The following is a 16,459-nucleotide window of genomic DNA, read 5'->3' on the forward strand; positions in this document are numbered from 1 at the left end:
GTATTTTAAAGGCCTATTTACCTCCAACTACCACTCTGTTAATTGTATATCATTCAAGATTTTTTTTTTTAAGCCTACTCCTTAAAGCTCTCTTTGCTAGCAATCCTGACTAAGCTTCCTTCGGTGACTGCAAGCATTTCCATCCCTGACAGACAGGCACTGGTGGTGATGAGGTTCCTCACACCTCTCACATAGAGGGCTTGCTCCCAGCCTGGCTTCTGTGGTCTTCCCAAGTGTGCTTTGATGTTTATTGCCCCCACTTTCCGACACGGAAATCAAGACTTGGTGATAAGATGGCTTGTGTAGAGGTATTCAACCAGACATATTCAACCAATCTTCCCTACAGTAGATAGGGAACACAGGGTTCAAACTTCCATGCCCCGATTTCCAACCTCTGCTGCTTTGCCAAACTACGTTCAAGCCAAACTGTTAGCCCCATATGGATTACACAATCCCAACATTGCAAACTCTCTCTGTGTTAGAGGAGACGTGATACCAAAAGAAGTACAGAGGGAAGGATTAGAGAGAATCGGAAGAGCTTCATGGCTACAGCTGTCCTTCAACTGTATCTCAGATGAAGGGCAAGTAGGATTCCAGTACATGGAGCTGGCCGAGAAGGTCAGTTTAAGCAGAAGGGCAAGGACAACTATAGCCAGGGAACAGAGGCAGACAAGTACTGGTTAATGTGCAGGAACTGGTGAGTAGCTCAGCAACCTGGAGCACAGGAGACATGAAGCAGGAGAGGCAGAAGGAGGTCTGTTCCAAGGACAGACCTTCCAAGTCCTACTCCTTCCAGGAGTCCTACTCCTCTTTATATCTGCTGTTATTCACAGGTTCCACTGGGATCCCAATAGCCGTTGTCTCCCAGGCACATAAAACCTTTGAAAATTGATCATATTTAGGAGGAAGTTTTTTAGGACAAAGTGACTCTTTTGTCTCAGCACTCCTGGAGCCTTGCAAAATGTTGTGTTAAAAAAGTAAAATTATTGTGGTCAAAAAAGCAGCAAATGATGCTGACTGAGTCACACTGTCTTGGTGAGCCACGTGGTACTATGAGTTTACTAAAGGTGCTGAGACATCTTGCAGCTGAACAAAAAATAACTACAATCATTCCTCGGTATCCACTGGGAATTAATCCCAGGACTCCTCTGGATACCAAAATCCATAGATGCTCATATCCCTTATATAAAATGTCATGCAATTTACATACAACCTTGGCACATTCTCCACGATTCTTTTAAGTCATCTCTAGGTTACTCATGACAAATGCAATGTAAATGATGTGTAAATACTTGTTATAGCATATTGTTTCAAGAATAGCAAGAACAACGTCTTCACATGTTTAGTACAGATATGATTTTTTAATTTCAAAATTTAAAATTTAAATTTAAAAAATTTATTTTTAATTGACACAGTAATTTGACATGTTTATAAGGTATAATGTGACATTGGAACGTATATGTAAAGGTCAGTTCAGGGTAACTGGCATAGCTGTCATCTCAGATATTTATCATCTCTTTGTTAGGAACATTCAAAACCCTTTTTGCAAACTAGTGGAAATGTTCTATTAATTGTCATCAGCTAGTTACCTGGCTGTGCTATGGAACATGAGAAGCCATTCCTTTATTTTTTTTTTATTGGTTGTTCACAACATTACAAAGCTCTTGACATATCATATTTCATACATTAGAATCAAGTGGGTTATGAACTCCCATTTTTACCCCAAATACAGATTGCAGAATCACATCGGTTACACATCCACATTTTTACATAATGCCCTATTAGTAACTGTCGTATTCTGCTACCTTTCCTATCCTCTACTATCCCCCCTCCCCTCCCCTCCCATCTTCTCTCTCTACCCCATCTACTGTAATTCATTTCCCTCCATGTTTGTTATCCCATTCCCCTCATAACCTCTTATATGTAATTTTGTATAACAATGAGGGTCTCCCTCCATTTCCATGTGATTTCCCTTTTTTTTCTCCCTTTCCCTCCCACCTCATGTCTCTGTTTAATGTTAATCTTTTCTTCCTGCTCTTCCTCCCTGTTCTGTTCTTAGTTGCTCTCATTATATCAAAGAAGACATTTGGTATTTGTTTTTTAGGGATTGGCTAGCTTCACTAAGCATAATCTGCTCTAGTGCCATCCATTTCCCTGCAAATTCCGTAATTTTGTCATTTTTAAGTGCTGCATAATACTCCATGGTGTATAAATGCCACATTTTTTTTATCCATTCATCTATTGAAGGGCATCTGGGTTGATTCCACAGTCTAGCAATTGTGAATTGTGCTGCTATGAACATCGATGTGGCAGTATCCCTGTAGTGTGCTCTTTTAAGGTCTTCAGGAAATAGTCCGAGAAGGGCAATAGCTGGGTCAAATGGTGGTTCCATTCCCAGCTTTCCCAGGAATCTCCATACTGCTTTCCAAATTGGCCGCACCCGTTTGCAGTACCACCAGCAGTGTACAAGAGTACCCTTTTCCCCACATCCTCGCCAGCACTCATTGTTGTTTGACTTCATCATGGCTGCCAATCTTACTGGGGTGAGGTGGTATCTTAGGGTGGTTTTGATTTGCATTTCCTTGACTGCTAGAGATGGTGAGCATTTTTTGATGTACTTGTTGATTGATTGTATGTCCTCCTCTGTGAAGTGTTTGTTCATGTCCTTGGCCCATTTGTTGATTGGGTTATTTGTTTTCTTATTGTCTAATTTTTTGAGTTCTTTGTATACTCTGGATATTAGGGCTCTATCTGAAGTGTGAGGAGTAAAAATTTGTTCCCAGGATGTAGGCTCCCTATTTACCTCTCTTATTGTTTCTCTTGCTGAGAAAAAACTTTTCAGTTTAAGAAAGTCCCATTTGTTGATTCTTGTTATTAACTCTTGTGCTATGGGTGTACTATTAAGGAATTTTGAGCCCGACCCCACAATATGTAGATCGGAGCCAACTTTTTCTTCTATCAGACGGAGAGTCTCTGATTTGATATCTAGCTCCTTGATCCACTTTGAGTTGACTTTTGTGCATGGCGAGAGGAGGGGATTCAGTTTCATTTTGTTGCATATGGATTTCCAGTTTTCCCAACACTATTTGTTGAAGATGCTATCCTTTCTCCATTGCATGTTTTTAGCTCCTTTATCAAATATAAGATAGTTGTAGCTTTGTGGATTAGTCTCTGTGTCCTCTATTCTGTACCATTGGTCCACCCGCCTGTTCTGGTACCAGTACCATGCTGTTTTTATTACTATTACTCTGTAATATAGTTTGAAATCTTGTATCGCTATACCACCTGATTCACACTTCCTGCTTAGAATTGTTTTTTCTATTCTGGGTCTTTTATTTTTCCATATGAATTTCACGATTGCTTTATCTATTTCTACAAGAAATGCCATTGGGATTTTGATTGGCATTGCATTAAACCTATAGAGAACTTTTGGTAATATCGCCATTTTGATGATGTTAGTTCTGCCTATCCATGAACAAGGTATATTTTTCCATCTTCTAAGATCCTCTTCTATTTCTCTCTTTAGGGTTCTGTATTTTTCAATGTATAGGTCTTTCACCTCTTTTGTTAGGTTGATTCCCAAGTATTTTATTTTTTTTTTGAGGATATTGTGAATGGAGTGTTTTTCCTCATTTCCGTTTCAGAAGTTTTGTCGCTGATATACAGAAATGCCTTTGATTTATTTGTGTTGATTTTATATCCTGCCACTTTGCTGAATTCATTTATTAGTTCTAGTAGTTTTTTTGTAGACCCTTTTGGGTCTTCTAGGTATAGAATCATGTCATCCGCAAATAGTGATAATTTAAGTTCTTCTTTTCCTATTTTTATGCCTTTAAATTCTTTCGTCTGTCTAATTGCTCTGGCCAGTGTTTCGAGAACTATATTGAATAGAAGTGGTGATAGGGGGCATCCCTGTCTTGTTCCAGATTTTAGAGGGAATGCCTTCAATTTTTCTCCATTCAGAATGATGCTAGCCTGAGGCTTAGCATAGATAGCTTTTACAATGTCAAGGTAAGTTCCTGTTATCCCTAGTTTTTCTAATGTTTTGAACATAAAGGGATGCTGTACTATGTCAAATGCTTTTTCTGCATCTATCGAGATGATCATATGGTTCTTATATTTAAGTCTATTGATGTGGTGAATAACATTTATTGATTTCTGTATATTGAACCATCCTTGCATCCCAGGGATGAATCCTGCTTGATCATGGTGCACAATTTTTTTGATGTGCCTTTGTATCCGATTCGCCAGAATTTTATTGAGGATTTTTGCATCTAGGTTCATCAGAGATATTGGTCTGTAGTTTTCTTTCTTTGAGGTGTCTTTGTCTGGTTTCGGAATCAGGGTGATGTTGGCCTCATAGAATGAATTTGGCAGAGCTCCCTCTTTTTCTATTTCCTGAAATAACTTGAAAAGTATTGGTATTAATTCTTCTTTAAAGGTTTTGTAAAACTCTGCTGTATACCCATCCGGTCCTGGGCTTTTCTTGGTTGGAAGTCTTTTGATTGCTTCTTCTATTTCATCTATTGATATTGGTCTGTTTAAGTTGTGAGTTTCCTCCTGACTCAGTCTGGGCAAATCATATGACTTAAGGAATTTATCGATGTCTTCACTATCTTCTATTTTATTGGAATATAGGTTTTCAAAATAATTTCTAATTGTCTTCTGTATTACTGAAGCGTCTGTTGTAATATTGCCTTTTTCATCCCGTATGTTAGTAATTTGAGTTCTCTCTCTTCTTCTCTTCATTAGTATGGCTAGGGGTCTGTCGATCTTATTTATTTTTTCAAAGAACCAACTTTTTGTTTTGTTAATTTTTTCAATAGTTTCTTTTGTTTCAATTTCATTGATTTCTGCTCTGATTTTAATTAATTCTTGTCTTCTGCTACATTTGCTGTTGTTTTGCTCTTCCTTTTCTAGGGCTTTGAGATGAAGTGTGAGCTCATTTATTTGTTGGTTTTTCCTTTTTTTGAGGAATGACCTCCAGGCGATGAATTTCCCTCTTAAAACTGCTTTCATTGTGTCCCATAGATTCCGATATGTTGTGTCTGTATTTTCATTTATCTCTAAGAATTTTTTGATTTCCTCCTTTATGTCTTCTGTAACCCATTGATCATTCAGTAACGTATTGTTCATTGTCCATGTGATGTAGGATTTTTCCTTCCTTCTTTTATCATTGATTTCCAGTTTCATTCCATTATGATCTGATAAAGTGCATGGTATTATCTCTACCCCTTTATATTTACTGAGGGTTGCCCTATGGCATAATATATGATCTATTTGTGAGAAGGATCCATGTGCTGCTGAGAAAAAAGTATATCCACTTGATGATGGTTGATATATTCTATATATGTCAGTTAAGTCTAGGTTATTGATTGTGATATTGAGGTCAATAGTTTCTTTATTCAACTTTTGTTTGGAGGATCTGTCCAATGGTGAGAGAGGTATGTTGAAGTCACCCATGATTATTGTGTTGTGGTCTATTTGATTCTTGAACTTGAGGAGAGTTTGTTTCATGAACATCGCAGCGCCATTATTTGGTGCATAAATATTGGTAATTGTTACGTCTTGTTGGTGAATGGTTCCTTTTAACAGTATATAATGTCCTTCCTTATCCCTTTTGATTAACTTAGTCTTGAAGTCGATTTTATTCGATATGAGAATGGCCACCCCTGCTTGCTTACGAGGACTGTGTGCGTGGTATATTTTTTCCCAACCTTTTACCTTGAGGCTGTGTATGTCTTTTCCAATCAGATGTGTCTCCTGGAGGCAGCATATTGTTGGATTTGTTTTTTTAATCCATGTTACCAGCCTATGTCGCTTTATTGGAGAGTTTAAGCCATTAACGTTTAGAGTTACTATTGATATATGGTTTGTACTTCCTGCCATGTTTGATTATTTATCTCTTTTTTTTTCTAATTTAGTTTGTTTCTCCATGATTAGCTTTCCCCCTGTCCTCTGTCTTTACCGAGGCACTTTCTGCTGATGGTTTTGGTTATTGTTTTTCATTTCTTCCTCGTGTAGAGTTTTGCTCAAGACGCTTTGCAATGCTGGTTTTCTGGCTACAAATTCTTTTAGCTTTTGTTTATCATGAAAGATTTTTATTTCGTTGTCATATCTGAAGCTTAATTTTGCTGGATACAGAATTCTTGGTTGGCATCCATTGTCTTTCAGTGTTTGAAATACGTTGTTCCAGGATCTTCTCGCTTTCAGCGTCTATGATAAAAAATCCGTTGTTAACCTTATTGGTTTTCCCCTAAATGTAATCTGCCTCTTTTCTCTTGTAGCTTTTAATATTTTCTCTTTGTTTTGTATATTGGATATCTTCATAACAATGTGTCTTGGTGTTGGTCTACTGTGATTTTGTGTGCTCAGTGTCCTGTATGCATCTACAATTTGTATATCTGTTTCCTTTTTTATTTCTGGAAATTTTTCTGTAATTATTTCATTCAGCAAGTTACTCATTCCCTTGGCCTGAATCTCTGTGCCTTCCTCTATCCCGATGACTCGTAAGTTTGGTTTTCTTAAGTTATCCCAAATCTCTTGGATGTTTTTCTCGTGATTTTTTACCAGCCTATCTGAGTTGGCTAGACTCTTTTCAAGATGATATATTTTGTCTTCATTATCTGACGTTCTGGCTTCTACTTGCTCCACTCTGTTAGTGATACTCTCGATTGAGTTTTTAATTTGGTTTATCGTTTCCTTCATTTGTAGAATTATTGTTTGACTTTTTTTATAATCTCTATCTCCTGATAAAGATGCTTAACTTCTTCTTTTATCTGTTTATGTAATTCATTTTCAATGTGATCTTTAAGGTTCCTTTCCATCTGTCTAAGGTGTTCCTTGAGTTCTTTATATGGCCATTTTTCTGATGACTCCAGGTCCTCCTGAATATTTAGGCTCTCCTTCATTGTTTGTACTCCTTTTCTTCCTTGCTTTTTTATGCTCATGCTACTTCTTGTTCTGTTTGACTGCTGAGTTACTGTTTACTCTTATAAATTTATTTGATGCTTGGGAGGAGAGGTATTGGAAGTGAAGGGAAGAAGTCACTAAAGAGAGTGAGTGTAGGCAGGTAGAATTCAAGAAAGGGGGAATAAGAAAATTGAAAAGAAATGAAAAGACAAAAGAAAAAAAGTGAAAAGAAAGAAATAAAAAACGAAAAAATAAAAATTTAAAACCAAAAAAAATTATAATGATAATAAACAAATGGAAATTAAAGTTTAAAAAATAATAGTAATAATAATAGAATAAAAAGAATTTAAAAAAATTGAAACCATTAATAAGAAAGTTGAAGAGCAACAACAACATCAACAACAAAAAGTGAAAATTAAAAAAAAAATACCAATAATAATCATTAAAAAAATAATAATAATAATAAATGCAGTCATACAGCTCAGTTAACTTCTCTTCCAGTAGGTGGGAACTTGGCCAGGCTTCTCTTCTTGATGGGTGGGAACCAATCACTGTTCCTCAGCTCTTCTTCCCAGACTGTGCGGGTCTCCTATCCTGAGTGCCTAAGGCCTTCTCTTGTGGTTCCTCAAGCCAGGCCCCACTCACCTGTGAAGCTCGCCACAATACTGGCTACACGCCGGGTCTGCTGCTCCTGGGAGCCCTGTTTCCATGGATGCCTGGGCACACCCTTTCTGTTTGCCTCCCTCAGACCCTAAGTTTGTAGGGCTTGGTGCTGAGGACCCCCAGCGAATTTGTTTGCCCTCAGGTAGCAACTCCCCTGGTAGCTGGTGCAAGGGACCTCTGTTGTCAGCAGAGGGATACCCTGGGTCTGACTATCGTGCTCAGTTGGCTTTTACCTCTGTGAGTTCAGGTGGGCCGACTAGTTATTTCAGCGGGATCATTAGTGCTGAGTCACTAGAAGCAGGCGAACCAGAACTAGAATGCAGACTGTTCGCCAGGGATCCCCTTCAGCTCAACAGTGCCTAGTGGTCCTGAGCGAACAGTATTTTGACAGTTTACTTCTCCCTATGCTCGCGCAGCTGAAGGGGTTGGAGACTTGATCTCTCCGCGTCCGCCGCCATGTTGGATCACTTAGATTTTAAATTGTCACTCATCAGCTGTTCCATTTAACTCGGCAGCTCACTCGCGCGGTGAAGAGTCTGCTCTATGGTGCTCCGCGGGAAGCGGCGGCGGTGGCGGCGCGGTGGCGGCCCAGCTGTGGCCTTCAGGACCCCCGGGGAGGGGGTGCGGGCTGGGGGAGGGGAGGCAGTGCCTCGGGGCTGCGGGGGCCGGGTACTGGACACGCAGGAGAGCGGGCGGGGTGGGGGAAAGAAATTGAGATCTAGATTTAGGGACTGAGCGTGGGAGGAGAGACGGCGGGGGAGAAGCAAAGCGGAAAGGCGAAGAGGAGAAGGAGAAGGGGCCGAGGGAGCCAGGCAGCTCGGGCTGCAGCCTTACTGCTCGCGCTGAAGTCGTGATGGACTCTCTCCACCTTGGCTGGAGTCGTGGCGGATTCACTCCACCTAGGCCCCTTTCTTGACATGGTGCTGAGTCTTTGTCGACAGATCTCCTTTAATGATCTTTACTTCATCTTTTAAGACGCGACAACATACGCTGCGGGCGCGGCGGCGCGGAGCACGGAGCGGCTCACTCACTTCCCGCTGCCATCTTCTCCCTCTCCCTGAGAAGCCATTCCTTTAATCCACCTGCTCCAGTACCTGTTAACCCTCCTTTCCTCATTCCGTCATCCCAGGGTCTGGGAACTACAACTCTGTTCTCTATGTCTCTGAAATCAACTTTTTAGTTTCCACTTATTAGTGAGAACATGCTGTATTTGTCTTTATGTGCCTGGCTTGTTTCACTTAACATAATGTCCTCCAGATTTTTTGACCCATATTTGGTTGATTCTGCATATGCGGAACCCATGAATATGGAGGGCCACTTATATTCCATTTTGTTTGCTAACCTTATTTGCCCACAGAATACTCCTCCACATGTTAAGACCAATTAATATCATATGAACATCTTTGAAAACGACAGCTCTATTTTGAATTGATAGAAAAACGCAGAGAAGCCTCCTTCCATTCTTATCAGGATGAAGTCACAGGCAAATCCTGACCCCAGACCTCCCCAGTGTGTCTGTTTTCACAGGCCAATGACTTGAGTCACCAGCTATGCTCTGTCTCCATCCATGGAAATGTCCTCTCTCTTCTCCTAGAGCTTATGCCTCTTAAAGGATAGGTCCTATACGAGTCAGGATTAGAGGAATTCATTAATCAAGAGAGAGGCAGCCCCAAGAAAGCTATCACATGCCATTGGAATCCCCATGAATGTTGAGATTCTGATCTTAACCATGCCCTGAACAGTATGCAGTGACAAAATTAAGAACATAAAGGCCAGGAGGATCTCACAGAAATGGTCCCCTATCATATACTTTTTTTTTTCTTTCCCAGTTTGTTGAAGCTAAGCCTGGCTGCCTCCTCTAGACCCTGACCCTGTCTACTACCACATGCTATAGAATTCTTTTCATGCACATATGCAGTTTGTTCAAGATCTTCTCCTACACTCCCCCACCCCCATGCTTGTTAAGCTCATAATTCTTACACATACGGTGTGTTAGGGGGGTACTATTCTACCCTCTCACCCCCATCTCTCTCAGCTCTGCAAAACTGTTCATTTTTGTCTATGTTCTTATCAAAATGTATATACCATAATGAAAACTGAATTGCTTTTCAAACCAATAGTTTTTTTTTTTTCTTTTTTGGTGGTGGTGGTGGTGGGAGAGTTCTGTCAGAGAATGTGATCACCCAGCTGCTAGGAGAAATGTCAGCACCCCCATGGTCTTGTGATGTTTGGGCACATGGTACTGAGTGTGGTGTCCTCATGGGAATCTTCTTGGGCCTCACTTGGGCAAGTCTGCATACCAGTGGCATTTCTGGAACATTCCAAGTCTCAGACACCCATCCCTCTCACCCACATAATTAATTTTCAGATTGCAGCACAGATATAAGGAGAACAGTTTTTACACCCAAGGATTTCACACAATCATGCAGTCAGTTTTCTTAATGAAAAGATCTCTTTTTAGGTACCTCACTTCAGAGACCCAAACAGTGATCTGTTCCTGGAATTTACTTAGCAATAAAGTTTCTGTCTTTGGAGTTTAGGAAATCCATGCATGAGATTTAGGATGCTGTAGTCCCCTGATAGTATACAAAAATTCTCAGTGTAGGTCCATGCCTGCCTCTGAGACTCTGAGACCAGAACATGAGCCAAGCAAGAAAAGGTGAGGCAATGGGGCAGGCCAAATCTACCACCTAGAGGCCCTCAGATCTGTGTGTTTGTTTTTAATGTGTTATTTGTTAACATATGTAAGCTGGGCTACTGGGCTATTGAATCTTTTTATTTTTTTTTTAATTCACATCTTTAGCTTCTCTTAAAATCAGAGAAGCAGGGCCTAGCTTTGTTCCTACAGAGCAGCATTTTGGGGGAACCAAGTTGCTACTCACTCTGCAGAAAGCAAAGTCTTGGTACTGTCCACTCCGTCCCTACTCAGGGAACATTGCTTGCTCATGTGCCCAGGTCATGAGGTACTGAAGTGTGCAACTCCTGTAGTCCAGATTAAAAGTGCTGTCAGCTACAGATTAGTACCTTAGTTACCTGTGCTTTACCTCCTGATACCTGTTAGCCAGGTCCAAGGACCACAGCTGCAGGAAGGTTGTTAACTTTCTAACTTTGCTTGGAATTAAGTTGACACTGCTTGAGTCATTCAGCCATGCAGTAGGGGATGGTCCTTTAATGTGGGGAACACAGAGGACATGTCAGAAGAAGGCAAAGGAGACTCGCTTCTTGGGTTATACTACTGTCCTCAGGCAGGGTGCTGGGACCCACTGGGATCCCAGATGAAAGCATCCTCAGGGAAGCAGAGGCATTGCAAGTTGTCACACTACAGGGACCCTCACCTCTCCTCTTTGCAGCTAACAGCATTTTGAATTCTCAAGTTCAGGCTTGGCTTAAAATACTGAGCTCCCCGTTTCAGTGAAATCTAGGGCTCACTTGACTCTTAGGGCAACAGCATTTTGGACTGATCCAAAATCTTTGGGGGTTTAAGTTGGTCTGCCTTTGGCAAAAGACAACTTCCTGTTTCTAAGAAAAAAAAGGCTTATGAGGGCTTAGGAAAAGGACTCCAGGAGCTTTTGGACTGCAAAAGGGCTCTTGCAAAACAACATTTGGATGATTTACGTGTAAATGAATCAGAAACATGTGGATTGAATTTCCTTGTGAATACAGATGGGTTTAAAAATTAACGGAAAAAGTGTTTGGCAAAATGCGTTTTGGTTTTTCTTTTAATTGAATCTAAAATGTCAGGGGGTGGGGGAGGGGAAGCCAGAGAGATGGGCGGGGGGGGGGGGGGTCCTCAGGGCTCAGAGTCCTGCCTGGCCTCCCAGAATTCACTGCAGGATTTGTGGTAGTGGGGGTTCACTAAAAAATAAAAATAAAAATAAAAAAGACACTTTCTTCCAGACTTGGTGCTTGATCATAAAGGGGGGATACTTCCTAGTCATAGTCTGTACTGACAAGAACAGTCATTTAAATGACTTGCCAATTAAAAAAAAAAGAAAGAAAGAGAAAAACAGTGACTTTCTTCCTGTCAGGGCCTACCAGGGACACTAAGCATTTCTGGGAGCTGAAGATGACTGCCTCATGCTTCTAATATAGGCCTCCCTCAGTCTTTCAAAATTGCCACACTCTTAATTTTCTTACAACTACCCTCTTAATTCCTCAGACTGATTAGGGGAAGTGTGCCTTATACGATGGTGATGTAAGAGGAAAAATAGCCCAGAGAATTTAAACGGTGCACACAAGGTCACCCAGCATCAGAAGTGGTAGGTTAAAAATTATGGGTTCTTCCTAGGAGCTGGACCCAGGCTAAGCTTTCTACATATGTTATTTTATAAAGCCTCTCATAACCCTGAGTGCCATGATTAACTGCATGTCCTAAGGAAGGAGGCTGAGGTTCAAGCAGATGAATAACTACCTCAGGGAAACTTGCAGAGGCAGAAAAGCCTGAGTTGGAGCCCTGGCTTCTCCCATTCCGTGCTCCCTAAATACTACCACTTATGTGTGGCCTCCTAACTCCAAATCCTTGAAGAGAATTTTGGTTCCCTCAAACAGCTTTCCCTCTTCTGAAGATCTCACCCCAGCTTTCCTAGGCTACAATTTTTTTAAAAATATTTATTTATTTATTTATTTATTTAGTTGCAGTCGGACACGATACCTTTATTTTATTTATTTTTATGTGGTACTGAGGATCCAACCCAGGGCCTTGCACATGCTAGGCGGGCACTCTATCACTAAGCCACAACTTCAGTCCCCTAGGCTACAATTTTGAAAGGAGCCTGGTCAGATCATTCTAGGAAATTTGAGCAAAACAGTGATAGAGAAGACATCCTTCAGTTCCCTGCAAACTTGTCTTAACTCCCTCCATGCTTTCTCTCAACTGGATATTCCCGGAGAACAATGCCTGCTGTAGTTGGCATTTCCTTCTTCCCCAGCCTAGGACTCCAGGGACTGCAGTCAGATGGCCTCTAGGTTGCTCAGTTTTTTGTGCTCATAGAGAGCCCAGGAAGAGCCCAGAGTTTTCTGCAGAAATCGCTGGTCCTTGCCATGGGCCAGTTCTTTATAGTTTGGACGTGAAGGGGAGGGAAAGAAGAGTGACAAATTGAAAATTTGCGCTATTTTGCAAAGCTTGAGGCTGCAAGCCTCCCTGCGGTATTCAAACTATGCAACTCTCCATTTATGTCTGAAAATTGAAATCAGATTTGGAAAAATGTTGAGGATATTCTGTTCTGTTAAGGACACATATACACGCTGATATAATTCTTAATAAGGTACATGTAGATTTTATAAAATATTCATTCCTGAGCAGAGGAGAGCACATCTGTGGTTAATATTCAATCAACCTAGTCATGAGTGGGTGTCTGTTTTCTTTTCTTTCTTTTTTCATATATATATTTTTTTCTTCTTAGCGAGATGCTTGGAATGAAAACCACTGACTTCTGTCTTCTCTTTCCGTAGCGATATCTGGCATGATTGTTCCTCCCATGTGAAAGAATTGCCTTGAAGAATTTTATTAATGAAGAGGTTGGATTCTGCTACGAGAGTAATCTGATACAAGTCCCATAGTGGAACTTTTAACTCAGGCCTTTTTAAGAGGAATCACAATAACTGCAGATTTTTAAACAAACAAAAATCACCGACCTTGCAAGTACTGAAATTGGAAGGGTCTGCAAGCGCAGGGTGTTGGTTACAGTTTGTACCTCCCAAGTATTTGGGGGATATATTTATTCTGTATCGATAAAAGCAAATCCACTTTTCTTTCTCTCTCTCATTTTTTTTTAAAGCTTAACTCCGCTATCATTTGTCTTTTATAAACCATAAAGCTGTACACGAGGGACACTATAAATAAGACTCCATGTTTTAATTTATGATGTTTTTAAAGCTGTGTAAAGGGAGAATGAAGTGGTGATATTTACAAAAAAGTTGAAAAAAAGAAAAAAGAAAAAAAAAAGCTTGTATGGGACAGAAATAGGAATGCCAGTTAGATTTTTTAGAAAACTAAGGGTCGGCTTTTGCGCCTTAAAGCATATCAAATGGTAGTTAGCTCAGACAGTGCATTTTCAATATCTAACCTAACATGCCACCCCTTAGCAGTGCAAGCTTATTTATCTCTTTTGTATTGTTGTCTTAAGTAACTGTAAATAAACACAGCCTGGAAAGTTAAAACGTGATGAAAGTGATCACATGTTCCCCTTTTACTCAAAAACTCCAGTGCCTCTAGACAGATTGTTAAAACTGCATATTTATACCTGATATCCATCTCTCTTTTACTTATATCAACTTCTTCTGAAGCCAATGGCCTCGCGAGAGCTTGGTGGCACACACGCTGTGTGAGAATCTCCTTTGAGACTTCATGGAACAGGGTCCAGGCACAGAATTCCATTTATGCCCTCCAGTTAGCAAGCCAAAATCTCACACCCCACCATGCACAAGCTTAAAGTTTTTACTCATCCTAAAATCCTAAATGCCTATTTTATATTAAAACTCCAAACAACCAACAAAAGCAACCAACCTGGCAGGTGTTTCCATGTTCCCATTTGGGACAGGCCTCTCTCAGTTGACCCTGAACATTTGTAACATAGTAGGTTAAAATAACAGGTTACATGCTTTGGAATTAAGAGTGAAAGGAAACTGGGGAAAAGGAAAAGAAGGTTGAAACCTCCAAAACATTATTTTCTGTTCTATGGAAATTTTTGCTCTCATTATCTGGGAAGTGTTCTTAAATGTAAGAATGAATAGCAAAGATGCAGCAACGTTCTGAGGATGCATTTGCCTGGTATTTCTTTCTTTGCTGTTGTGTTTTTGTATGTAGTTATAAATACTGTAGATTTTTTTTGTGATTTTTTTTGCCAAAGTTGTTGTTCTATTTATACATTTTAATGTCTTAAGATGGTTTTCTTCAATCTCACAAAAAGATTTTACTGCATAATCTTGCAAAGAAAAAAAAAGCTCACTACCTTTAGCTTGCACATACTTACAAAGTTAATTAAAAGGCTTTTTGTTTTAATGGGGATTTTGTAAAATATCCATATAAATAATGTATTTATCTTTGGGATTTGTACATTGCTTTGCCCTTCTTCCTCTTCCTCCCACTCCCAGTTTATTTTATTGTGTATGTTTGCTATGTGAAAAGTGCGTACTCGTTTGGTCACCTACAATTGTATTAGCCATTTCAATGTGATTTTTAAACATTTCATTTATAGTTATTTTTAGTATTGTTTTAAACCATGCTTCAATTTTTTTATTTCCACCCAAAAGCCATCGTCTATTTTTGTATTATTTGTAAGTTAAGAATTTTTTTCCAATATATGGCAAAAAAATAGTAGCATATTATTCTTGTAGTATTTAGTTCTGTAGATTTAAAAAAAAAATGTATCCTTTGCTTTGGAAGCTTACAAAAAAAAACTAATGCTGTTTTACTCTATTAATATGCATGGAATCTCTCCCTATGGAGTGACGCATTTTGTGCATTAAATTTGGGGGAGAAACTTCATAGAAATCAGTGAACATACTTTCTTTCTTAAGTCGGCTTGTATATTTCCTCTGTCTTTCACGTAAATATAAACCAGCAGATTGGATGCCTTAACAATGCAAATCATATTCATTTCACTTGTACATTGTAACTGTGCACCAGAACTGTCAGTCATCACTAACATTCTAAGAAAAAAGAAAAAGAAAAAAGAAAAAAAAAAACAAAGAAATTGAAAAGCACAAAAGAACTGTTTTGTTACCTTAAGACAATGTAACTTTTTCTAGTAGAGCAAGAAATCATTTACAACAATGCTGCAACTGTGCATGCCCCCATATGGATTTTGCAATGGTTTTCACTAGACTGTCAGAGTGCGATTTTTATGGGTTGGGGCGGGTGGGGGAGGGGAGTTGTGGGAGGGGAGGGAGGGAGGAAAGCTGATTTTTCATGGTGAGAAATAATAATAATGATGACTAATAATAATAAAGAAAAAAACTGGAAAATGTAAGCAAGGTTTAGCATTGCTTCTCGGTACTCAGAAAGGTTGTCTGAATTCGTGTGGTAAGCGCTGGCCTGAAGATGTATACAGTTTAAAGCCATATTTTGTCTGGTGAGTCCCTTAATTGCAAAGGAACAAATGGTCAGCCGGTGAGATATCCGGCTCAGACCCTGACAAAAGATGCCACCAATCTGTTAGCCATGTGTTGTGGTTAGAACTTCTCTTGAAACTCCAAAGAGCCTTTAAAATGTGTATAATTTGTGTTTTGTTGCTCCTATTTATATTGATTAGATGAAAAGACATTCTGGCCCTCTGACCCTCTTTCTTCTACACAAAAGTTTTATGAGTTCCTTTAAGATATGTCCCCCTTAAATACAGAATATGGCTTTAAGAAGAAGATGAAATAGAGAATTAAATTGAGATTTCAGTGTTGGGGGAAGAATGGAGCTTCTGGATGACTGGATTGCATAACAAGCCCTGGCCTGACATTGTCCTAGGATGCAGCTTAGTGAAGTCATCTCTAAATCTACTAACCTTTCACCTTCTTATCAAAACTTTTTGAATAGACACACACTGTACAGTTCAATTGTTAGAGAACCTAACTACTGTAGAGATTGTTATAATTTTTTTTTTTTTTTGCAAAAATTCAAGCTGTAAAAACTTTTCAACTTTCACAATATTTAATTAAAGTTACTTCCTGTCTGTGATGGCAGCTCCTAGTTGTGTATTCATTTCTCTATTTCGGAAGAGCCAAAGGCCACTGGAATGTAAAAGATGTGTGTTTGCCATTACTCAGACCAGGGTGGACACCCAGAGTAAAGGAATTAGGAGAGTCTTGGGATGCCCACTTTCTTGCTGGGTCCTTGGGGGTTTGCTAATCTGGGATGCAAATAGAACACGCACAGCATATTGCTGCCCTCTGC

At 39.7% G+C, this 16,459-nt stretch overlaps 1 protein-coding gene across 8 annotated transcripts in view; it reads left to right on the plus strand.

Moving 5' to 3' along the window:
- EBF1 (EBF transcription factor 1) overlaps positions 1-16,000 on the plus strand; it is a 396,117-nt gene extending 380,117 nt beyond the window's left edge. For all 8 annotated transcript variants that reach the window (XM_081303910.1, XM_081303909.1, XM_081303907.1 and 5 more), the window contains one exon: positions 13,027-16,000. In XM_081303910.1, coding sequence (XP_081160036.1) covers positions 13,027-13,058 — 32 coding nt within the window. In that variant the 3' untranslated portion in view covers positions 13,059-16,000. The remainder of the gene's footprint in view (positions 1-13,026) is intronic.
- Positions 16,001-16,459: the final 459 nt, after the last annotated feature.

Source organism: Spermophilus citellus (assembly GCF_964194105.1).
Source record: "Spermophilus citellus genome assembly, chromosome: 1".
Lineage (NCBI taxonomy): Eukaryota > Metazoa > Chordata > Mammalia > Rodentia > Sciuridae > Spermophilus > Spermophilus citellus.